Source organism: Girardinichthys multiradiatus, chromosome 18, assembly GCF_021462225.1.
Source record: "Girardinichthys multiradiatus isolate DD_20200921_A chromosome 18, DD_fGirMul_XY1, whole genome shotgun sequence".
Lineage (NCBI taxonomy): Eukaryota > Metazoa > Chordata > Actinopteri > Cyprinodontiformes > Goodeidae > Girardinichthys > Girardinichthys multiradiatus.
This window is the reverse complement of record NC_061810.1, coordinates 3,311,791-3,336,305: the sequence shown is the minus strand read 5'-3', so window position 1 is coordinate 3,336,305 and position 24,515 is coordinate 3,311,791. Positions and strand designations below refer to the sequence as shown.

At 53.2% G+C, this 24,515-nt stretch overlaps 1 protein-coding gene across 1 annotated transcript in view; it reads left to right on the top strand.

The window, feature by feature from the left end:
* fat3a (FAT atypical cadherin 3a) overlaps positions 1-24,515 on the top strand; it is a 321,467-nt gene that overhangs the window by 109,691 nt on the left and 187,261 nt on the right. Inside the window, exon 16 of the mRNA XM_047390981.1 lies at positions 5,911-6,300. Coding sequence (XP_047246937.1) covers positions 5,911-6,300 — 390 coding nt within the window. The remainder of the gene's footprint in view (positions 1-5,910; positions 6,301-24,515) is intronic.

The window sequence follows — 24,515 nt, the reverse complement described above, 5'->3', positions numbered from 1 at the left end:
CAAAATGCCAGAAGTCCAGTGTCAAGTACCCACAGTCAGTGATGGTCTGGGGTGCCGTGTCAGCTGCTGGTGTTGGTCCACTGTGTTTTATCAAGGGCAGGGTCAATGCAACTAGCTATCATGAGATTTTGGAGCACTTCATGCTTCCATCTGCTGAAAAGCTTTATGGAGATGAAGATTTCATTTTTCAGCACGACCTGGCACCTGCTCACAGTGCCAAAACCACTGGTAAATGGTTTACTGACCATGGTATCACTGTGCTCAATTGGCCTGCCAACTCTCCTGACCTGACCCCCATAGAGAATCTGTGGGATATTGTGAAGAGAACGTTGAGAGACTCAAGACCCAACACTCTGGATGAGCTAAAGGCTGCTATCGAAGCATCCTGGGCCTCCATAAGACCTCAGCAGTTCCACAGGCTGATTGCCTCCATGCCATGCCGCATTGAAGCAGTCATTTCTGCAAAAGGATTCCCAACCAAGTATTGAGTGCATAACTGTACATGATTATTTGAAGGTTGACGTTTTTTGTATTAAAAACACTTTTCTTTTATTGGTCGGATGAAATATGCTAATTTTGTGAGATAGGAATTTTGGGTTTTCATGAGCTGTATGCCACAATCATCCGTATTAAGACAATAAAAGACCTGAAATATTTCAGTTAGTGTGCAATGAATCTAAAATATATGAATGTTAAATTTTCATCATTACATTATGGAAAATAATGAACTTTATCACAATATGCTAATATTTTGAGAAGGACCTGTACACGGCCGGGCTGCTATAGCCAAACCTTTGGTCACTCATGCCAATGCCAAACGTCGGTTTCAATGGTGCAAGGAGCGCAAATCCTGGGCTGTGGACAATATGAAGCATGTATTGTTCTCTGATGAGTCCACCTTTACTGTTTTCCCCACATCCGAGAGAGTTACGGTGTGGAGAAGCCCCAAAGAAGCATACCACCCGGACTGTTGCATGCCCAGAGTGAAGCATGAGGGTGGATCAGTGCTGGTTTGGGCTGCCATATCATGGCATTCCCTTGGCCCAATACTTGTGCTAGATGGGCGCGTCACTGCCAAGGACTACCGAACCATTCTTGAGGACCATGTGCATCCAATGGTTCAACCATTGTATCCTGAACATTGTAACCTGGCCACTATCTTGCAAGAAGAATGGCTTAAAATCCCTCTGACAACTGTGCAGGACTTGTATATATCATTCCCAAGACGAATTGATGCTGTGTTGGCCACAAAAGGAGGCCCTACACCATACTAATAAATTATTGTGGTCTAAAACCAGGTGTTTCAGTTTCATTGAGAGATGGGGATAAACAATAAAAGACATGCCCAAGTGTATCATCTGTAGAAGGTGAGCATTAAGTTCTTGGCAGCAGTAGCTCTACCAATGCCCCCTCCAGGAAAGTGTAATAGCTATACAGAACACTGGGCTAGATGTAGCTTTAAAACAATGGTGTGCATAAAACAAGAATAGTAAGAGAGAACATGAAGTTAAAAGCTGAAATAACACCAATTAATTCAAAATTGGAGAGTAGTGGGAGAATGTAGCAGAGTGAGGGAAAGTGGTCATTATGTCCTTCAGCAGCCTAAGCCTATAGCAGCATAACTACAGAGATAGCTCAGGATAACCTAAGCCACTCTAAGTTTTATCAAAACAGAACGTTTTAAGCCTAGTTGTAAAAGTAAACAGGGTGTCTGCCTCATGGTCTAAACCTGGGAGCTTGTTCCACAAGAGAGGAGCCTGATGACTAAAAGATCTGCTTCCCATTGTCAAGGTTTGTTGTTTTGGAACAGGACTAAAATGAAACAGAAATGTGGAATTAAAATTATGAGCACTTATTAAAGAAGGAAAATTAAAGGACATGGAACACCTTGGAAACTGAAAGCCTGAGATAGTGTCAGAGATGCCAGGGCAGGTGTGAAGGCATTGGCCAGACCCTCCGGAACAACAGTAGAGAAGTTGTTGCTGGTCAGACGCTCCAGAACGGCAGAAGAGGTGTCGGCCAGATCCTCTGGAATCGGAGTAGAGGTCTCTTAAAGACGCTGTCATGTACGGCGGGAGGACAAGGAAACAGAAGGCACTGAAACAGGTGGTGGAGATGACTGGACCTGGTAATGGGGTGTGGAACTGTGTTGTAATTGGCAGAGGAAATGTGAGGTGTCAAGCACACGTTCTGTCTGAGACATAGGGTGAAGATGCCGCTGTTCTCGGTGATGAGCTGGTGGTGCCAACACCAGCTTAAAACCCCGACAGCTGTGCTCTATCTCCTCCAGCAGCAGTGTATCAACGTATAGGTTCTTAGCCTCTTCCAACTGCTGCTGGATCCTTCTATCAAGGTTTGTTGGTTTGGTGTAGGAGCAAAACACAAACAGGAAAGTGGAATCAACATTGTGAGATTTATTGAAAAAGGAAAACAGGACATGGAGCACAAGGAGAACGGGACATGAAGCACATACAGACTCACAAGCAGTGGAGAACATGGAAGAATAATGGGAAAAAAACAGAGAAGAACAATGGAGAACAATGAGAATGAGCTGGCTTATATACTGTATACTGAGGGAGGTGTGGTGAATGACATAACTGGTGTGTTAATCAGAAGATAATGTGAAGCAACTGATGGCAGAAGTTAAGCAGGGGAGCTGAGGGACAGAAACTAACATGAGAAGCTAAGGTTAAGTGGAAAAGATAAATACTAACCTAAGGGGAATAAATAAGAATACACAGTGCATAAACTAAGAAACTAACATAAAAATGAACTAAAGTCAGAATTGACACTAATGATCACAGAGAAATGAAAAGAATACAGTACCGATCAAAGTTTTAGAAACACTTTCTCATTTACTGGTTGTCTTGATGTTTCTAATTATATTGTACATACATTTTCATTGAAGGCATCAAAACTGTGAATGAAGACATATGGAACTTTAAAAATGTTTTTTATTTTAAATTCCTTAAAGTAGCCACCCGTTGGTGTGATGACTAAAATATTAAACTTTGGCCATCTCTCAATCCAACTCTGGGAAGTTCTTTCAAGACTGTTTGGAAAACCATTTTAGTGACCACCTTATGAAGCTCATTGAGAGAATGCCAAGAGAGTAAAGCAGTCATCAAAGCCAAGGGAGGCTATTTTGAAGAATCCTCAATATACCGGATGCCTCCTGGACGCCTTCCTCGGGAGGTGTTCCAGGCACGTCCCACCGGGAGGAGGCCCAGGGGACAGCCCAGGACACGCTGGAGGGACTATGTCTCTCGGCTGGCCCGGGAACGCCTTGGGCTCCCCCCGGAGGAGCTGGAGGAGGTGTCTGGGGAGAGGGATGTCTGGGTGTCTCTGCTGAGTCTGCTGCCCCCGTGACCCGGTCCCGGATAAGCGGAAGACGACGAGTATGAGTATGATTAAAATATAAAAATGTTTAGAGTTATTTCAATTAAATTTCAATTCAGTTTATTTATATAGCGCCAATTCACAACACGTCGTCTCAAGGCACTTCACAAAAGTCAGGTACATGCATTCCAATTAATCCTAACCATTGAACAGTGCAGTCAGATTCAGTTATTTATTCAAATTGGATAAAAAGTTTTTCTGCAGCATTCACTCCTCCTGGATGAGCATGTAGAGACAGTGGACAGTCACTGGCGTTGACTTTGCAGCAATCCCTCATACTGAGCATGCATGTAGTGACAGTGGAGAGGAAAAACTCCCTTTTAACAGGAAGAAACCTCCAGCAGAACCAGAACCAGGCTCAGTGTGAGCGGCCATCTGCCACGACCGACTGGGGGTTTGAGAGAACAGAGCAGAGACACAAAGAGAACAAAGAAGCAGTGATCCAGGAGTCGTTTCTATGGGAAGGAAAAGTAAATGTCAATGGATGTAGCTCCTTTAGTCATTTCACCTAGAAAGAAAGAACAGATAAACTCTGAGCCAGTTTTCAAGGTTAGAGTCTGAAAGACAGCACATAGAGTTAGTCACAGTAAAAGCTCAGTCAATTGCTATATCTAGGAGAGAGAAAGGGTTAAACACTAAAAGACAGGGCCATGTGGATCATCGGTAGAGGGTGAGCATTAAGTTGTTGCCAACAGAAGCTTGGACGATGCCCCTCTCCAGAAAGGTGTCACAGGTAGACACAGAGTCAGGCCAGGTGTAGCTTCTAGGATGATAAAAGAGAGAACAAAGTTAAAAGCTGAAATAACAGCAAATAATGCAGAATTAGAGAGTAGTGTGAGAATGTAGCGAAGAGGATGAAAGTGGTCATTATGTCCTCCAGCAGCCTAAGCCTATAGCAGCATAACTACAGAGATAGCTCAGGATAACCTAAGCCACTCTAACTATAAGCTTTATCAAAAAGGAAAGTTTTAAGCCTAGCCTTAAATGTAGACAGTTTGTCCATATAGAGCCCACTGATGGTCATTGTTATACTAAAAACCACAACGATTGGGATACCTCTCTGTCAGATTGATTATAACCATTGGAAAAGAGAAGGGGTCATACAGGTAGCAGAAACCATAATACCTCAACCATAACTGAGCCAGTTTAGGCTAAACCTGACTCCCCCTTACTCCATCCAACAGGGAGGGAAGAAGATGGAGGAAAAGGTGAATTTCACACTTTGTGTTTACTATATAATTCCATGTGTGTTCTTTTACAGTTTTGTTGTCTTTGGTAAGAATCTACACTGTAAATAGTCATGAAAATTAAGTGAGAAATTTATCTAAAACATTTGACTGGTAGTGTATGGCAAGAATAAGGAACACAATAGACAACAGGAAATGATGAAAACAATCTCAAATGAAAACTTAAACCTGAGACCCAAGGATCATGTGTATCCATTTGTTGAAATGGACCAGTCAAACTCCTGTGGTAAATTTAACCAAGAATTTGGGGCAAGACGAGTAAAATTCTGTTTCCATTCAATTCTGTTGACTAAGCTGGATCTTTTGGCAAAGAAAAATACCTGAAAAGTTCAGTGCGTGCAAATCTGGCACAAACCTACTACAAAAGAATGGCTGTAATTACAGCAAAAGGTGGTTCTAATAATATTTGGGCCTGTGTTATAAGTTATGAAATAGTATATTTGTTGTACAGTATACCATAGAAACCTAACATCTGTGTCACTTCTCAAACTCAAAAAAAAAAAAAATATCGGACAAGACTGAAAAACATACTTATGAAAAAGGGAGGTCAGTATTTAACCCCAAGTATTGGTTGAGGGTCCCAATCAACAGGGCTTAAAGCTCTCAAATTCAGGGTCCTGCTGTCGCCCTACTCACCTGCACCGTAAAATAAGTAAAAATATTTTGATGGAGCCTGCCAGCTAGTATTGCTGAGATATCTGTGGTTTGGGTCTATTTTAAAGCAGAAAGTTTAGCAGTTTGTGCATTTGAAGAGCCCCATAGCTGAACCCAACAGGTTTAACTAGCTAACTATGAAAGAGAATGCAATCAAGCATTACACTTGAGAGGAAACTAAAGACTGGAGATAGGTTTATAAGGGTCACTGATAAGGTAAATGGGTTACAGAATGGGTCATAGAATTAATCGCTGTGCAGACCAACTAATTGCTGTGGTGAAGAATATAGGTTTTCATCACCCTTTGTAACTGCTGGAGCCATGGCATGGCCCCCATTTCAACACTACTTAGCTGACACGGGAATGCTAGTACAAGTGGGAGAAAGTGACCTATTCCTCTGCAGTCCTCTCCTCTGAGGCAGCTATGTTATGCGTTTGATCATTACTTTGAAAACTGACAGAATGGTTATGTGTTAAATGAAAAAGATAAAAATGTCTACATTTCTTTCTCCTTAAAAAAAACACTAACTGCAGAAGCACTAACTTCACAAACACAAAGACCCATGACTTTCAAATACATAATCATCTATTCTTCTTTTCTATAATGCAGGTCCAGGTCGCATGGTGGTGTATTCCATGGCTGACTCTGCTGGAGGATTTTTCTCCATTGATAAGTTCACAGGCATAGTAATCCTGGAGCACACTCTAGACCGTGAAGTCCAGTCGACTCATCATATTACCGTGTGTGCATCTGATCACGGTTCACCGCTGCCTCTGTTCTCACTGGTCAACATCACAGTTACTGTGCTGGACATCAATGACAACCCACCTGTTTTTGAGCGCCGTGATCAGCTGGCATCAGTTTCGGAGTCTGCGGGAGTTGGCACTGAGGTTCTGAGAGTGAATGCTTCCAGCAAAGACATTGGGACAAATGCTGAGATCTCCTACAGCATCAGATCAGGCAACGAGCACAAGAAGTTTTACATTGATCCACTGACTGGTAAGTGAGGGAGTTGTCCACCTGTGTTATATAAGCAATGATGTTTTGAATTTCAGGTAAATTTATGAGAAAGCTGCGTAAGAGTTTAGCCAACAAAATTGATGAGGAAGGAATTACTTTTTTGCAACAAGTTCCTGACAGAGCCACTACAGAAGAGCTGTTTAAAGTCACTGACTGACTTCAAAGAGGACTATTTGGGGATCTGCACCAATGGGGCGCAGGGTGGGAAACAAGGATAGCTGCAAGCACTCGTCAAGTGCGTCTTTCCCAATGTGCAGTGGACGCACTGCATGATACATCGCAAAGCACTGGCATCTAAACAGCTGAGTACCACGGTAAATGATGCAATGACCAATATTATTACATCATTCAGCTCGGGACTCAGCTGACAGCTGAGAGTGGCAGTCTCACAACTGCAACCCAGATTTGAAAAGATCTGCAGCAACAAGCAGGCTCACATTAGTCACTGGGAAGATGTAAGGATTAAAGGTGTCATTTTTGTTCTTTTCAGGGAGTTGTTAGTTTTTTCAACATGTATTAAAAGCAATGTTGAAAAAAACCCCAACTATACTTAAAAGAATTGCACTGTAAAGTGTTATTTAAGAGAGATTGTATTTTATTTTATTGCAACTTGTAATTTATTGTGGTTTACTTTTGTTTACTTGTTCAAAAAAGGTTGTGATGTAAAATAAATTGCATGGAAAATTTTTTATAAACCAAAGGAGGGCCCGTCAGAAAAAAATTTGGAACCCACAGACCTTCATATAGGCAGGAACACAAGGGATCCATTTAGATGCGAGCATAGTGTCTCATAAAATAGGATTTTTAAAAGGTAACCACCTTCCTCTGCTGCAACGTGGTCTTTTCTTTTATTCTGCAATTAACATTAGGGCAAAGATGTGTTAACATTCCTAGACTTTAGGACAAAATGTATTTTGATGTTATCATGTGAAATATGGCTTCACATGGTCCTTCCACCTGTCAAGATATCAAGGGATCAATGAGTATTCTTTTAAGGTCATTAATTTAAGGTAGGTCAATAAATTTTAAATGAGGACTAATGGGTAATGTGAGTTACAGATGAAAGAAAGGGGGTAAGGTGTCACGGTTAGGTTTTGGATTGGACCGAAGCGCAGACAAGAGCTTGGAAGCAGCATTTCAAAAAGCAGTCTTTCAGCTTTAATCAAAAAAAGTCAAAATGTAACAAAAACACTGCAGGTGCTGAACAGGGTCGAGATCCAAACACTTACATTACAGACACTGCAGGAACATGGAGACTCAAGGCAGGGACGAGGATAAAGGGTCAAGTTGTAACGCAAGGAACCCACAAAAACATAATGAAACAAACCAACTAATATGCAGAGAGAAAACAAAGGGTGGTAATCAAAGGAACTAAGGACAGGTGAGGCAAGGAGGCAGGAAGGCAGAGGGAACAGGTGAACCTAATACAAGTAATTAACAAGACACTGAGCAGACCTAAAACAAAACTATAAACAAAGATAAAAATAAAGCATAAGAATCAGGGATAAACATGAACTAAAGGAAACTGAGAAACTGAAAGGAACATAAGAAACACCAAATCTAAGAACGAACAAGGAACCCATAAAGTAAACCAGATTACAGAGTAATGAAACCTAACACCACACAGACTGAACAGACAGGAAGGGAAACAGAGAACACAAGGACTAGGATGTAAACAAACAAAATGTAAACAATAAGTAAACACAGCCTAACCAGAGGGGCTGGAGAAATATGATAATCAGTAAACAAAACAAAACACAAAGTCCAAATGTCACATCCTGACAGTACCTCCCCCTCAAGGTCGGATTCCAGACGACCAAAAGCGGCACACAAAGTCCAAAACAAAAACAACCCAACCAGGGTGGGCGGAGGGCGAGAGGGCGAGAGTCCAAAAACAAAAACCCTAGATCCAGAGGCCAGGGGCACATAAAGAACAAGGGTCCAACAATTTGGCTGCTAATGAGCCAGAAACAGGGCAGCAGACGATCAGGAGGCCTGTCATGGAATAGCCAAAGGCAGGGCAGCAGGCGTCTGGGAAACCGGCGGTGACAGAGATGCAGGCAGTCCGGAGGCCGGCGGCGAGGCCAGGCGAACCCACGAAGCGAGGTCCTCGGAGGCCGGCGGCGAGGCCAGGCGAACCCTCGAAGCGAGGTCCTCTGTGGTCTGTGATGTGGGCAGAACCATGGTGGAGACTTGGACCCAGGTGGGGCCCGCAGAGGCTTGGACCCAGGCAGGAGATCTGGAGGTCGGCCAAGCAGGGTGGATGACCTTCCAGGAACTGTGTCAAGCTCTGGCGTGTCTGGGTGTGTCGTGTCAGACCTGGAGACAAGCTGTGGCGTGTCTGGGTGTGTCGTGTCAGGCTGTGTGTCTGGGTGTGTTGTGTCAGACCTGGATACGGGCTCTGGCGTGTCTGGGTGTGTCGTGTCAGACCTGGAGACAGGCTCTGGCGTGTCTGGGTGTGTCGTGTCAGACCTGGAGACAGGCTCTGGCAAAGTCTGGGGGTGTCGTGTCAGGCTGAGTGTCTGGGTGTGTCGTGTCAGACCTGGAGACAGGCTCTGGCATGTCTGGGTGTGTCGTGTCAGGCTGTGTGTCTGGGTGTGTCGTGTCAGACCTGGAGAAAGGCTCTGGCGTGTCTGGGTGTGTCGTGTCAGACCTGGAGAGAGGCTCTGGCATGTATGGGTGTGTCGTGTCAGGCGGTATGTCTGGGTGTGTCGTGTCAGACCCGGACAGGTTCTGGCATGTCTGGGTGTGTTGTGTCAGGCTGTGTCTGGGTGTGTCGTGTCAGACCTGGAGACAGGCTCTGGCGTGTCTGGGTGTGTCGTGTCTGGCTGTGTGTCTGGGTGTGTCGTGTCTGGCTGTGTGTCTGGGTGTCGTGTCAGACCTGGAGACAGGCTCTGGCGTGTCTGGGTGTGTCGTGTCAGACCTGGAGACAGGCTCTGGCGTGTCTGGGTGTGTCGTGTCGGACCTGGAGACAGGCTCTGGCGTGTATGGGTGTGTCGTGTCAGGCTGTGTGTCTGGGTGTGTCGTGTCAGACCTGGAGACAGGTTCTGGCATGTCTGGGTGTGTTGTGTCAGGCTGTGTGTCTGGGTGTGTCGTGTCAGACCTGGAGACAGGCTCTGACATGTCTGGGTGTGTCGTGTCAGGCTGTGTGTCTGGGTGTATTGTGTCAGGCTGTGTGTCTGGGTGTGTCGTGTCAGACCAGGAGACAGGCTCTGACGTGTGTGGGTGTGTCGTGTCAGGCTGTGTCTGGGTGTGTCATGTCAGGCTGTGTGTCTGGTTGTTGTGTGTCAGGCTGTGTGTCTGGGTGTGTCGTGTCAGGCTGTGTGTCTGGTTGTTGTGTGTCAGGCTGTGTGTCTGGGTGTGTTGTGTCAGGCTGTGTGTCTGGGTGTGGTGTGTCAGGCTGTGTGTCTGGGTGTGGTGTGTCAGGCCTGGAGACAGGCTCAGGTGTGTCTGGGTGTGTCGTGTCAGGCTGTGTGTCTGGGTGTGCCGTGTCAGACCTGGAGACAGGCTCTGGCGTGTCTGGGTGTGTCTTGTCAGGCTGTGTGTCTGGGTGTGTCGTGTCAGGCTGTGTGTCTGGGTGTGTCGTGTCAGGGCTGTGTGTCTAGGTGTGTCAGACCTGGAGACAGGCTCTGGCGTGTCTGGGTGTGTCGTGTCAGGCTGTGTCTGGGTGTGTCGTGTCAGGTTGTGTGTCTTGGTGTGGTGTGTCAGGCTGTGTGTCTGGGTGTGTTGTGTCAGACCTGGAGACAGGCTGTGGCGTGTCTGGGTTTGTCCTGTCAGGCTGTGTGTCTGGGTGTGTCGTGTCAGACCTGGAGACAGGCTCTGACGTGTCTGGGTGTGTCATGTCAGGCTGTGTGTCTGGGTGTGTCGTGTCAGACCTGGAGACAGGCTCTGGCGTGTCTGGGTGTGTCGTGTCAGGCTGTGTCTGGGTGTGTCGTGTCAGGCTGTGTGTCTGGGTGTGTCGTGTCAGGGCTGTGTGTCTAGGTGTGTCGTGTCAGACCTGGAGACAGGCTCTGACGTGTCTGGGTGTGTCATGTCAGGCTGTGTGTCTGGGTGTGTCGTGTCAGACCTGGAGACAGGCTCTGGCGTGTCTGGGTGTGTCGTGTCAGACCTGGAGACATGCTCTGGCAAAGTCTGGGGGTGTCGTGTCAGGCTGAGTGTCTGGGTGTGTCGTGTCAGACCTGGAGACAGGCTCTGGCATGTCTGGGTGTGTCGTGTCAGGCTGTGTGTCTGGGTGTGTCGTGTCAGACCTGGAGAAAGGCTCTGGCGTGTCTGGGTGTGTCGTGTCAGACCTGGAGACAGGCTCTGGCATGTATGGGTGTGTCGTGTCAGGCGGTATGTCTGGGTGTGTCGTGTCAGACCCGGACAGGTTCTGGCATGTCTGGGTGTGTTGTGTCAGGCTGTGTCTGGGTGTGTCGTGTCAGACCTGGAGACAGGCTCTGGCGTGTCTGGGTGTGTCGTGTCTGGCTGTGTGTCTGGGTGTGTCGTGTCTGGCTGTGTGTCTGGGTGTGTCGTGTCAGACCTGGAGACAGGCTCTGGCGTGTCTGGGTGTGTCGTGTCAGACCTGGAGACAGGCTCTGGCGTGTCTGGGTGTGTCGTGTCGGACCTGGAGACAGGCTCTGGCGTGTATGGGTGTGTCGTGTCAGGCTGTGTGTCTGGGTGTGTCGTGTCAGACCTGGAGACAGGTTCTGGCATGTCTGGGTGTGTTGTGTCAGGCTGTGTGTCTGGGTGTGTCGTGTCAGACCTGGAGACAGGCTCTGACGTGTCTGGGTGTGTCGTGTCAGGCTGTGTGTCTGGGTGTGTCGTGTCAGGCTGTGTGTCTGGGTGTGTTGTGTCAGACCTGGAGACAGGCTCAGGTGTGTGGGTGTGTCGTGTCAGGCTGTGTGTCTGGGTGTGTCGTGTCAGGCTGTGTCTGGGTGTGTCGTGTCCGACCTGGAAACTGGCTCTGGCGTGTCTGGGTGTGTTGTGTCAGACCTGGAGACAGGCTCTGGCGTGTCTGGGTGTGTTGTGTCAGGCTGTCTGGGTGTGTCGTGTCAGACCTGGACACAGGGTGTGTCTGGGTGTGTCGTGTCAGACCTGGAGACAGGCTGTGGCGTGTCTGGGTGTGTCGTGTCAGACCTGGAGACAGGCTCAGGTGTGTGGGTGTGTCGTGTCAGGCTGTGTGTCTGGGTGTGTCGTGTCAGGCTGTGTGTCTGGGTGTTGTGTGTCACGCTGTGTCTGGGTGTGTTGTGTCAGGCTGTGTGTCTGGGTGTGTCGTGTCAGGCTAGGTGTCTGGGTGTGTTGTGTCAGGCTGTCTGGGTGTGGTATGTCATGCTGTGTGTCTGGGTGTGTCATGTCAGACCTGGAGACAGGCTCTGGCGTGTCTGGGTGTGTCGTGTCTGGCTGTGTGTCTGGGTGTGTCGTGTCAGACCTGGAGACAGGCTCTGGCGTGTCTGGGTGTGTCGTGTCAGGCTGTGTGTCTGGGTGTATTGTGTCAGGCTGTGTGTCTGGGTGTGTCGTGTCAGACCAGGAGACAGGCTCTGACGTGTGTGGGTGTGTCGTGTCAGGCTGTGTCTGGGTGTGTCATGTCAGGCTGTGTCTGGGTGTGTCGTGTCAGGCTGTGTGTCTGGGTGTGTCGTGTCAGGGCTGTGTGTCTAGGTGTGTCAGACCTGGAGACAGGCTCTGGCGTGTCTGGGTGTGTCGTGTCAGGCTGTGTCTGGGTGTGTCGTGTCAGGTTGTGTGTCTTGGTGTGGTGTGTCAGGCTGTGTGTCTGGGTGTGTTGTGTCAGACCTGGAGACAGGCTGTGGCGTGTCTGGGTTTGTCCTGTCAGGCTGTGTGTCTGGGTGTGTCGTGTCAGACCTGGAGACAGGCTCTGACGTGTCTGGGTGTGTCATGTCAGGCTGTGTGTCTGGGTGTGTCGTGTCAGACCTGGAGACAGGCTCTGGCGTGTCTGGGTGTGTCGTGTCAGGCTGTGTCTGGGTGTGTCATGTCAGGCTGTGTGTCTGGGTGTGTCGTGTCAGGGCTGTGTGTCTAGGTGTGTCGTGTCAGACCTGGAGACAGGCTCTGACGTGTCTGGGTGTGTCATGTCAGGCTGTGTGTCTGGGTGTGTCGTGTCAGACCTGGAGACAGGCTCTGGCGTGTCTGGGTGTGTCGTGTCAGACCTGGAGACATGCTCTGGCAAAGTCTGGGGGTGTCGTGTCAGGCTGTGTGTCTGGGTGTGTCGTGTCAGACCTGGAGACAGGCTCTGGCATGTCTGGGTGTGTCGTGTCAGGCTGTGTGTCTGGGTGTGTCGTGTCAGACCTGGAGAAAGGCTCTGGCGTGTCTGGGTGTGTCGTGTCAGACCTGGAGACAGGCTCTGGCATGTATGGGTGTGTCGTGTCAGGCGGTATGTCTGGGTGTGTCGTGTCAGACCCGGACAGGTTCTGGCATGTCTGGGTGTGTTGTGTCAGGCTGTGTCTGGGTGTGTCGTGTCAGACCTGGAGACAGGCTCTGGCGTGTCTGGGTGTGTCGTGTCTGGCTGTGTGTCTGGGTGTGTCGTGTCTGGCTGTGTGTCTGGGTGTGTCGTGTCAGACCTGGAGACAGGCTCTGGCGTGTCTGGGTGTGTCGTGTCAGACCTGGAGACAGGCTCTGGCGTGTCTGGGTGTGTCGTGTCAGACCTGGAGACAGGCTCTGGCGTGTCTGGGTGTGTCGTGTCAGGCTGTGTGTCTGGGTGTGTCGTGTCAGACCTGGAGACAGGTTCTGGCATGTCTGGGTGTGTTGTGTCAGGCTGTGTGTCTGGGTGTGTCGTGTCAGACCTGGAGACAGGCTCTGACATGTCTGGGTGTGTCGTGTCAGGCTGTGTGTCTGGGTGTGTCGTGTCAGGCTGTGTGTCTGGGTGTGTTGTGTCAGACCTGGAGACAGGCTCAGGTGTGTGGGTGTGTCGTGTCAGGCTGTGTGTCTGGGTGTGTCGTGTCAGGCTGTGTCTGGGTGTGTCGTGTCAGACCTGGAGACTGGCTCTGGCGTGTCTGGGTGTGTTGTGTCAGACCTGGAGACAGGCTCTGGCGTGTCTGGGTGTGTTGTGTCAGGCTGTCTGGGTGTGTCGTGTCAGACCTGGACACAGGGTGTGTCTGGGTGTGTCGTGTCAGACCTGGAGACAGGCTGTGGCGTGTCTGGGTGTGTCGTGTCAGACCTGGAGACAGGCTCAGGTGTGTGGGTGTGTCGTGTCAGGCTGTGTGTCTGGGTGTGTCGTGTCAGGCTGTGTGTCTGGGTGTTGTGTGTCACGCTGTGTCTGGGTGTGTTGTGTCAGGCTGTGTGTCTGGGTGTGTCGTGTCAGGCTAGGTGTCTGGGTGTGTTGTGTCAGGCTGTCTGGGTGTGGTATGTCATGCTGTGTGTCTGGGTGTGTCATGTCAGACCTGGAGACAGGCTCTGGCGTGTCTGGGTGTGTCGTGTCTGGCTGTGTGTCTGGGTGTGTCGTGTCAGACCTGGAGACAGGCTCTGGCGTGTCTGGGTGTGTCGTGTCAGGCTGTGTGTCTGGGTGTATTGTGTCAGGCTGTGTGTCTGGGTGTGTCGTGTCAGACCAGGAGACAGGCTCTGACGTGTGTGGGTGTGTCGTGTCAGGCTGTGTCTGGGTGTGTCATGTCAGGCTGTGTCTGGGTGTGTCATGTCAGGCTGTGTGTCTGGTTGTTGTGTGTCAGGCTGTGTGTCTGGGTGTGTCGTGTCAGGCTGTGTGTCTGGTTGTTGTGTGTCAGGCTGTGTGTCTGGGTGTGTTGTGTCAGGCTGTGTGTCTGGGTGTGGTGTGTCAGGCTGTGTGTCTGGGTGTGGTGTGTCAGGCCTGGAGACAGGCTCAGGTGTGTCTGGGTGTGTCGTGTCAGGCTGTGTGTCTGGGTGTGCCGTGTCAGACCTGGAGACAGGCTCTGGCGTGTCTGGGTGTGTCTTGTCAGGCTGTGTGTCTGGGTGTGTCGTGTCAGGCTGTGTGTCTGGGTGTGTCGTGTCAGGGCTGTGTGTCTAGGTGTGTCAGACCTGGAGACAGGCTCTGGCGTGTCTGGGTGTGTCGTGTCAGGCTGTGTCTGGGTGTGTCGTGTCAGGTTGTGTGTCTTGGTGTGGTGTGTCAGGCTGTGTGTCTGGGTGTGTTGTGTCAGACCTGGAGACAGGCTGTGGCGTGTCTGGGTTTGTCCTGTCAGGCTGTGTGTCTGGGTGTGTCGTGTCAGACCTGGAGACAGGCTCTGACGTGTCTGGGTGTGTCATGTCAGGCTGTGTGTCTGGGTGTGTCGTGTCAGACCTGGAGACAGGCTCTGGCGTGTCTGGGTGTGTCGTGTCAGGCTGTGTCTGGGTGTGTCATGTCAGGCTGTGTGTCTGGGTGTGTCGTGTCAGGGCTGTGTGTCTAGGTGTGTCGTGTCAGACCTGGAGACAGGCTCTGGCATGTCTGGGTGTGTCGTGTCAGGCTGTGTGTCTGGGTGTGTCGTGTCAGACCTGGAGAAAGGCTCTGGCGTGTCTGGGTGTGTCGTGTCAGACCTGGAGACAGGCTCTGGCATGTATGGGTGTGTCGTGTCAGGCGGTATGTCTGGGTGTGTCGTGTCAGACCCGGACAGGTTCTGGCATGTCTGGGTGTGTTGTGTCAGGCTGTGTCTGGGTGTGTCGTGTCAGACCTGGAGACAGGCTCTGGCGTGTCTGGGTGTGTCGTGTCTGGCTGTGTGTCTGGGTGTGTCGTGTCAGACCTGGAGACAGGCTCTGGCGTGTCTGGGTGTGTCGTGTCAGACCTGGAGACAGGCTCTGGCGTGTCTGGGTGTGTCGTGTCGGACCTGGAGACAGGCTCTGGCGTGTATGGGTGTGTCGTGTCAGGCTGTGTGTCTGGGTGTGTCGTGTCAGACCTGGAGACAGGTTCTGGCATGTCTGGGTGTGTTGTGTCAGGCTGTGTGTCTGGGTGTGTCGTGTCAGACCTGGAGACAGGCTCTGACATGTCTGGGTGTGTCGTGTCAGGCTGTGTGTCTGGGTGTGTCGTGTCAGGCTGTGTGTCTGGGTGTGTTGTGTCAGACCTGGAGACAGGCTCAGGTGTGTGGGTGTGTCGTGTCAGGCTGTGTGTCTGGGTGTGTCGTGTCAGGCTGTGTCTGGGTGTGTCGTGTCCGACCTGGAAACTGGCTCTGGCGTGTCTGGGTGTGTTGTGTCAGACCTGGAGACAGGCTCTGGCGTGTCTGGGTGTGTTGTGTCAGGCTGTCTGGGTGTGTCGTGTCAGACCTGGACACAGGGTGTGTCTGGGTGTGTCGTGTCAGACCTGGAGACAGGCTGTGGCGTGTCTGGGTGTGTCGTGTCAGACCTGGAGACAGGCTCAGGTGTGTGGGTGTGTCGTGTCAGGCTGTGTGTCTGGGTGTGTCGTGTCAGGCTGTGTGTCTGGGTGTTATGCGTCACGCTGTGTCTGGGTGTGTTGTGTCAGGCTGTGTGTCTGGGTGTGTCGTGTCAGGCTAGGTGTCTGGGTGTGTTGTGTCAGGCTGTCTGGGTGTGGTATGTCATGCTGTGTGTCTGGGTGTGTCATGTCAGACCTGGAGACAGGCTCTGGCGTGTCTGGGTGTGTCGTGTCTGGCTGTGTGTCTGGGTGTGTCGTGTCAGACCTGGAGACAGGCTCTGGCGTGTCTGGGTGTGTCGTGTCAGACCTGGAGACAGGCTCTGGCGTGTCTGGGTGTGTCGTGTCAGACCTGGAGACAGGCTCTGGCGTGTCTGGGTGTGTCGTGTCAGACCTGGAGACAGGTTCTGGCATGTCTGGGTGTGTTGTGTCAGGCTGTGTGTCTGGGTGTGTCGTGTCAGGCTGTGTGTCTGGGTGTGTTGTGTCAGGCTGTGTGTCTGGGTGTGTCGTGTCAGACCTGGAAACAGGCTCTGACGTGTCTGGGTGTGTCGTGTCAGGCTGTGTGTCTGGGTGTGTCGAGTCAGGGCTTTGTGTCTGGGTGTGTCGTGTCAGACCTGGAGACAGGCTCTGGCGTGTCTGGGTGTGTCGTGTCAGGCTGTGTCTGGGTGTGTCGTGTCAGGATGTGTGTCTGGTTGTTGTGTGTCAGGCTGTGTGTCTGGGTGTGTTGTGTCAGGCTGTGTGTCTGGGTGTGGTGTGTCAGGCCTGGAGACAGGCTGTGGTGTGTCTGGGTGTGTCGTGTCAGGCTGTGTGTCTGGGTGTGTTATGTCAGGCTGTGTGTCTGGGTGTGTTGTGTCAGGCTGTGTGTCTGGGTGTGCCATGTCAGACCTGGAGACAGGCTCTGGCGTGTCTGGGTGTGTCGTGTCAGACCTGGAGACAGGCTGTGGCGTGTCTGGGTGTGTCCTGTCAGGCTGTGTGTCTGGGTGTGTCGTGTCAGACCTGGAGACAGGCTCTGACGTGTCTGGGTGTGTCGTGTCAGGCTGTGTCTGGGTGTGTCGTGTCAGGTTGTGTGTCTTGGTGTGGTGTGTCAGGCTGTGTGTCTGGGTGTGTTGTGTCAGACCTGGAGACAGGCTCTGGCGTGTCTGGGTGTGTCGTGTCAGACCTGGAGACAGGCTGTGGCGTGTCTGGGTGTGTCGTGTCAGACCTGGAGACAGGCTGTGGCGTGTCTGGGTGTGTCCTGTCAGGCTGTGTGTCTGGGTGTGTCGTGTCAGACCTGGAGACAGGCTCTGACGTGTCTGGGTGTGTCATGTCAGGCTGTGTGTCTGGGTGTGTCGTGTCAGACTTGGAGACAGGCTCTGGCGTGTCTGGGTGTGTCGTGTCAGGCTGTGTGTCTGGGTGTGTTATGTCAGGCTGTGTGTCTGGGTGTGTCGTGTCAGGGCTGTGTGTCTAGGTGTGTCGTGTCAGACCTGGAGACAGGCTCTGGCGTGTCTGGGTGTGTCGTGTCAGGCTGTGTGTCTGGGTGTGGTGTGTCAGGCTGTGTGTCTGGGTGTGTTGTATCAGGCTGTGTGTCTGGGTGTGTCGTGTCAGACCTGGAGACAGGCTCTGGCATGTCTGGGTGTGTCGTGTCAGACCTGGAGACAGGCTCTGGCGTGTCTGGGTATGTCGTGTCAGACCTGGAGACAGGCTCTGGCGTGTCTGGGTGTCGTGTCTGGCTGTGTGTCTGGGTGTGTCGTGTCAGGCTGTGTGTCTGGGTGTTGTGTGTCAGACCTGGAGACAGGCTCAGGTGTCTGGGTGTGTCGTGTCAGGCTGTGTGTCTGGGTGTTGTGTGTCACGCTGTGTGTCTGGGTGTGTTGTGTCAGGCTGTGTGTTTGGGTGTGTCGTGTCAGGCTGTGTGTCTGGGTGTGTCGTGTCAGACCTGGAAACTGGCTCTGGCGTGTCTGGGTGTGTTGTGTCAGACCTGGAGACAGGCTCTGGCGTGTCTGGGTGTTTTGTGTCAGGCTGTCTGGGTGTGTCTTGTCAGACCTGGACACAGGGTGTGTCTGGGTGTGTCGTGTCAGACCTGGAGACAGGCTGTGGCGTGTCTGGGTGTGTCGTGTCAGACCTGGAGACAGGCTCAGGTGTGTGGGTGTGTCGTGTCAGGCTGTGTGTCTGGGTGTGTCGTGTCAGGCTGTGTGTCTGGGTGTTGTGTGTCACGCTGTGTCTGGGTGTGTTGTGTCAGGTTGTGTGTCTGGGTGTGTCGTGTCAGGCTGTGTGTCTGGGTGTGTTGTGTCAGGCTGTCTGGGTGTGGTATGTCAGGCTGTGTGTGGGTGTGTCGTGTCAGACCTGGAGACAGGCTCTGGCGTGTCTGGGTGTGTCGTGTCAGACCTGGAGACAGGCTCTGGCGTGTATGGGTGTGTCGTGTCAGGCTGTGTCTGGGTGTGTCGTGTCAGACCTGGAGACAGGCTGTGGCGTGTCTGGGTGTGTCGTGTCAGGCTGTGTTTCTGGGTGTGTCGTGTCAGACCTGGAGACAGGCTCTGGCGTGTCTGGGTGTGTCGTGTCAGACCTGGAGACAAGCTGTGGCGTGTCTGGGTGTGTCCTGTCAGGCTGTGTGTCTGGGTGTGTCGTGTCAGACCTGGAGACAGGCTCTGGCGTGTCTGGGTGTGTCGTGTCAGGCTGTGTGTCTGGGTGTGTTATGTCAGGCTGTGTGTCTGGGTGTGTGTCTGGGTGAATTGTGTCAGGCTGTGTGTCTGGGTGTGGTGTGTCAGGCTGTGTGTCTGGGTGTGTTGTGTCAGGATGTGTGTCTGGGTGTGTCGTGTCAGACCTGGAGACAGGCTCAGGTGTGTGGGTGTGTCGTGTCAGGCTGTGTGTCTGGGTGTGTCGTGTCAGGCTGTGTGTCTGTGTGTTGTGTGTCAGGCTGTGTGTCTGGGTGTGTCGTGTCAGGGCTGTGTCTAGGTGTGTCGTGTCAGACCTGGAGACAGACTCTGGCGTGTCTGGGTATGTCGTGTCATACCTGGAGACAGGCTCTGGCGTGTCTGGGTGTCGTGTCAGGCTGAGTGTCTGGGTGTGTCGTGTCAGGCTGTGTGTCTGGGTGTTGTGTGTCAGGCTGTGTGTCTGGGTGTGTTGTGTCAGGCTGTGTGTCTGGGTGTGGTGTGTCAGGCTGTGTCTCTGGGTGTGTCGTGTCAGGCTGTGTGTCTGGGTGTGTTGTGTCAGACCTGGAGACAGGCTCAGGTGTGTGGGTGTGTCGTGTCAGGCTGTGTGTCTGGGTGTGTCGTGTCAGGCTGTGTCTGGGTGTGTCGTGTCCGACCTGGAAACTGGCTCTGGCGTGTCTGGGTGTGTTGTGTCAGACCTGGAGACAGGCTCTGGCGTGTCTGGGTGTGTTGTGTCAGGCTGTCTGGGTGTGTCGTGTCAGACCTGGACACAGGGTGTGTCTGGGTGTGTCGTGTCAGACCTGGAGACAGGCTGTGGCGTGTCTGGGTGTGTCGTGTCAGACCTGGAGACAGGCTCAGGTGTGTGGGTGTGTCGTGTCAGGCTGTGTGTCTGGGTGTGTCGTGTCAGGCTGTGTGTCTGGGTGTTGTGTGTCACGCTGTGTCTGGGTGTGTTGTGTCAGGCTGTGTGTCTGGGTGTGTCGTGTCAGGCTAGGTGTCTAGGTGTGTTGTGTCAGGCTGTCTGGGTGTGGTATGTCATGCTGTGTGTCTGGGTGTGTCTTGTCAGACCTGGAGACAGGCTCTGGCGTGTCTGGGTGTGTCGTGTCTGGCTGTGTGTCTGGGTGTGTCGTGTCAGACCTGGAGACAGGCTCTGGCGTGTCTGGGTGTGTCGTGTCAGACCTGGAGACAGGCTCTGGCGTGTCTGGGTGTGTCGTGTCAGACCTGGAGACAGGCTCTGGCGTGTCTGGGTGTGTCGTGTCAGACCTGGAGACAGGTTCTGGCATGTCTGGGTGTGTTGTGTCAGGCTGTGTGTCTGGGTGTGTCGTGTCAGGCTGTGTGTCTGGGTGTGTTGTGTCAGGCTGTGTGTCTGGGTGTGTCGTGTCAGACCTGGAAACAGGCTCTGACGTGTCTGGGTGTGTCGTGTCAGGCTGTGTGTCTGGGTGTGTCGAGTCAGGGCTTTGTGTCTGGGTGTGTCGTGTCAGACCTGGAGACAGGCTCTGGCGTGTCTGGGTGTGTCGTGTCAGGCTGTGTCTGGGTGTGTCGTGTCAGGATGTGTGTCTGGTTGTTGTGTGTCAGGCTGTGTGTCTGGGTGTGTTGTGTCAGGCTGTGTGTCTGGGTGTGGTGTGTCAGGCCTGGAGACAGGCTGTGGTGTGTCTGGGTGTGTCGTGTCAGGCTGTGTGTCTGGGTGTGTCGTGTCAGACCTGGAGACAGGCTCAGGTGTGTCTGGGTGTGTCGTGTCAGGCTGTGTGTCTGGGTGTGCCATGTCAGACCTGGAGACAGGCTCTGGCGTGTCTGGGTGTGTCGTGTCAGACCTGGAGACAGGCTGTGGCGTGTCTGGGTGTGTCCTGTCAGGCTGTGTGTCTGGGTGTGTCGTGTCAGACCTGGAGACAGGCTCTGACGTGTCTGGGTGTGTCGTGTCAGGCTGTGTCTGGGTGTGTCGTGTCAGGTTGTGTGTCTTGGTGTGGTGTGTCAGGCTGTGTGTCTGGGTGTGTTGTGTCAGACCTGGAGACAGGCTCTGGCGTGTCTGGGTGTGTCGTGTCAGACCTGGAGACAGGCTGTGGCGTGTCTGGGTGTGTCGTGTCAGACCTGGAGACAGGCTGTGGCGTGTCTGGGTGTGTCCTGTCAGGCTGTGTGTCTGGGTGTGTCGTGTCAGACCTGGAGACAGGCTCTGACGTGTCTGGGTGTGTCATGTCAGGCTGTGTGTCTGGGTGTGTCGTGTCAGACGTGGAGACAGGCTCTGGCGTGTCTGGGTGTGTCGTGTCAGGCTGTGTGTCTGGGTGTGTTATGTCAGGCTGTGTGTCTGGGTGTGTCGTGTCAGGACTGTGTGTCTAGGTGTGTCGTGTCAGACCTGGAGACAGGCTCTGGCGTGTCTGGGTGTTTCGTGTCAGGCTGTGTGTCTGGGTGTGGTGTGTCAGGCTGTGTGTCTGGGTGTGTTGTATCAGGCTGTGTGTCTGGGTGTGTCGTGTCAGACCTGGAGACAGGCTCTGGCATGTCTGGGTGTGTCGTGTCAGACCTGGAGACAGGCTCTGGCGTGTCTGGGTATGTCGTGTCAGACCTGGAGACAGGCTCTGGCGTGTCTGGGTGTGTCGTGTCAGGCTGTGTGTCTGGGTGTTGTGTGTCACGCTGTGTGTCTGGGTGTGTTGTGTCAGGCTGTGTGTCTGTGTGTGTCGTGTCAGGCTCTGTGTCTGGGTGTGTCGTGTCCGACCTGGAAACTGGCTCTGGCGTGTCTGGGTGTGTTGTGTCAGACCTGGAGACAGGCTCAGGTGTGTCTGGGTGTGTCGTGTCAGGCTGTGTGTCTGGGTGTTGTGTGTCACGCTGTGTGTCTGGGTGTTGTGTGTCAGACCTGGAGACAGGCTCAGGTGTCTGGGTGTGTCGTGTCAGGCTGTGTGTCTGGGTGTTGTGTGTCAGGCTGTGTGTCTGGGTGTGTCGTGTCAGGCTGTGTGTCTGGGTGTGTCGTGTCAGACCTGGAGACAGGCTCAGGTGTCTGGGTGTGTCGTGTCAGGCTGTGTGTCTGGGTGTTGTGTGTCACGCTGTGTGTCTGGGTGTGTTGTGTCAGGCTGTGTGTTTGGGTGTGTCGTGTCAGGCTGTGTGTCTGGGTGTGTCGTGTCAGACCTGGAAACTGGCTCTGGCGTGTCTGGGTGTGTTGTGTCAGACCTGGAGACAGGCTCTGGCGTGTCTGGGTGTTTTGTGTCAGGCTGTCTGGGTGTGTCTTGTCAGACCTGGACACAGGGTGTGTCTGGGTGTGTCGTGTCAGACCTGGAGACAGGCTGTGGCGTGTCTGGGTGTGTCGTGTCAGACCTGGAGACAGGCTCAGGTGTGTGGGTGTGTCGTGTCAGGCTGTGTGTCTGGGTGTGTCGTGTCAGGCTGTGTGTCTGGGTGTTGTGTGTCACGCTGTGTCTGGGTGTGTTGTGTCAGGTTGTGTGTCTGGGTGTGTCGTGTCAGGCTGTGTGTCTGGGTGTGTTGTGTCAGGCTGTCTGGGTGTGGTATGTCAGGCTGTGTGTGGGTGTGTCGTGTCAGACCTGGAGACAGGCTCTGGCGTGTCTGGGTGTGTCGTGTCAGACCTGGAGACAGGCTCTGACGTGTCTGGGTGTGTCATGTCAGGCTGTGTGTCTGGGTGTGTCGTGTCAGACCTGGAGACAGGCTCTGGCGTGTCTGGGTGTGTCGTGTCAGGCTGTGTCTGGGTGTGTCATGTCAGGCTGTGTGTCTGGGTGTGTCGTGTCAGGGCTGTGTGTCTAGGTGTGTCGTGTCAGACCTGGAGACAGGCTCTGACGTGTCTGGGTGTGTCATGTCAGGCTGTGTGTCTGGGTGTGTCGTGTCAGACCTGGAGACAGGCTCTGGCGTGTCTGGGTGTGTCGTGTCAGACCTGGAGACATGCTCTGGCAAAGTCTGGGGGTGTCGTGTCAGGCTGAGTGTCTGGGTGTGTCGTGTCAGACCTGGAGACAGGCTCTGGCGTGTCTGGGTGTGTCGTGTCAGGCTGTGTGTCTGGGTGTGTCGTGTCAGACCTGGAGACAGGCTCTGGCGTGTCTGGGTGTGTCGTGTCAGACCTGGAGACAGGCTCTGGCATGTATGGGTGTGTCGTGTCAGGCGGTATGTCTGGGTGTGTCGTGTCAGACCCGGACAGGTTCTGGCATGTCTGGGTGTGTTGTGTCAGGCTGTGTCTGGGTGTGTCGTGTCAGACCTGGAGACAGGCTCTGGCGTGTCTGGGTGTGTCGTGTCTGGCTGTGTGTCTGGGTGTGTCGTGTCAGGCTGTGTGTCTGGGTGTGTCGTGTCAGACCTGGAGACAGGCTCTGGCGTGTCTGGGTGTGTCGTGTCAGACCTGGAGACAGGCTCTGGCGTGTCTGGGTGTGTCGTGTCAGACCTGGAGACAGGCTCTGGCGTGTATGGGTGTGTCGTGTCAGGCTGTGTGTCTGGGTGTGTCGTGTCAGACCTGGAGACAGGTTCTGGCGTGTCTGGGTGTGTTGTGTCAGGCTGTGTGTCTGGGTGTGTCGTGTCAGACCTGGAGACAGGCTCTGACGTGTCTGGGTGTGTCGTGTCAGGCTGTGTGTCTGGGTGTGTCGTGTCAGGCTGTGTGTCTGGGTGTGTTGTGTCAGACCTGGAGACAGGCTCAGGTGTGTGGGTGTGTCGTGTCAGGCTGTGTGTCTGGGTGTGTCGTGTCAGGCTGTGTCTGGGTGTGTCGTGTCCGACCTGGAAACTGGCTCTGGCGTGTCTGGGTGTGTTGTGTCAGACCTGGAGACAGGCTCTGGCGTGTCTGGGTGTGTTGTGTCAGGCTGTCTGGGTGTGTCGTGTCAGACCTGGACACAGGGTGTGTCTGGGTGTGTCGTGTCAGACCTGGAGACAGGCTGTGGCGTGTCTGGGTGTGTCGTGTCAGACCTGGAGACAGGCTCAGGTGTGTGGGTGTGTCGTGTCAGGCTGTGTGTCTGGGTGTGTCGTGTCAGGCTGTGTGTCTGGGTGTTGTGTGTCACGCTGTGTCTGGGTGTGTTGTGTCAGGCTGTGTGTCTGGGTGTGTCGTGTCAGGCTAGGTGTCTGGGTGTGTTGTGTCAGGCTGTCTGGGTGTGGTATGTCATGCTGTGTGTCTGGGTGTGTCATGTCAGACCTGGAGACAGGCTCTGGCGTGTCTGGGTGTGTCGTGTCTGGCTGTGTGTCTGGGTGTGTCGTGTCAGACCTGGAGACAGGCTCTGGCGTGTCTGGGTGTGTCGTGTCAGGCTGTGTGTCTGGGTGTGTTGTGTCAGGCTGTGTGTCTGGGTGTGTCGTGTCAGACCAGGAGACAGGCTCTGACGTGTGTGGGTGTGTCGTGTCAGGCTGTGTCTGGGTGTGTCATGTCAGGCTGTGTCTGGGTGTGTCATGTCAGGCTGTGTGTCTGGTTGTTGTGTGTCAGGCTGTGTGTCTGGGTGTGTCGTGTCAGGCTGTGTGTCTGGTTGTTGTGTGTCAGGCTGTGTGTCTGGGTGTGTTGTGTCAGGCTGTGTGTCTGGGTGTGGTGTGTCAGGCTGTGTGTCTGGGTGTGGTGTGTCAGGCCTGGAGACAGGCTCAGGTGTGTCTGGGTGTGTCGTGTCAGGCTGTGTGTCTGGGTGTGTCGTGTCAGACCTGGAGACAGGCTCTGGCGTGTCTGGGTGTGTCGTGTCAGGCTGTGTGTCTGGGTGTGTCGTGTCAGGCTGTGTGTCTGGGTGTGTCGTGTCAGGGCTGTGTGTCTAGGTGTGTCAGACCTGGAGACAGGCTCTGGCGTGTCTGGGTGTGTCGTGTCAGGCTGTGTCTGGGTGTGTCGTGTCAGGTTGTGTGTCTTGGTGTGGTGTGTCAGGCTGTGTGTCTGGGTGTGTTGTGTCAGACCTGGAGACAGGCTGTGGCGTGTCTGGGTGTGTCCTGTCAGGCTGTGTGTCTGGGTGTGTCGTGTCAGACCTGGAGACAGGCTCTGACGTGTCTGGGTGTGTCATGTCAGGCTGTGTGTCTGGGTGTGTCGTGTCAGACCTGGAGACAGGCTCTGGCGTGTCTGGGTGTGTCGTGTCAGGCTGTGTCTGGGTGTGTCGTGTCAGGCTGTGTGTCTGGGTGTGTCGTGTCAGGGCTGTGTGTCTGGGTGTGTCGTGTCAGACCTGGAGACAGGCTCTGGCGTGTCTGGGTGTGTCATGTCAGGCTGTGTGTCTGGGTGTGTCGTGTCAGACCTGGAGACAGGCTCTGGCGTGTCTGGGTGTGTCGTGTCAGACCTGGAGACATGCTCTGGCAAAGTCTGGGGGTGTCGTGTCAGGCTGAGTGTCTGGGTGTGTCGTGTCAGACCTGGAGACAGGCTCTGGCATGTC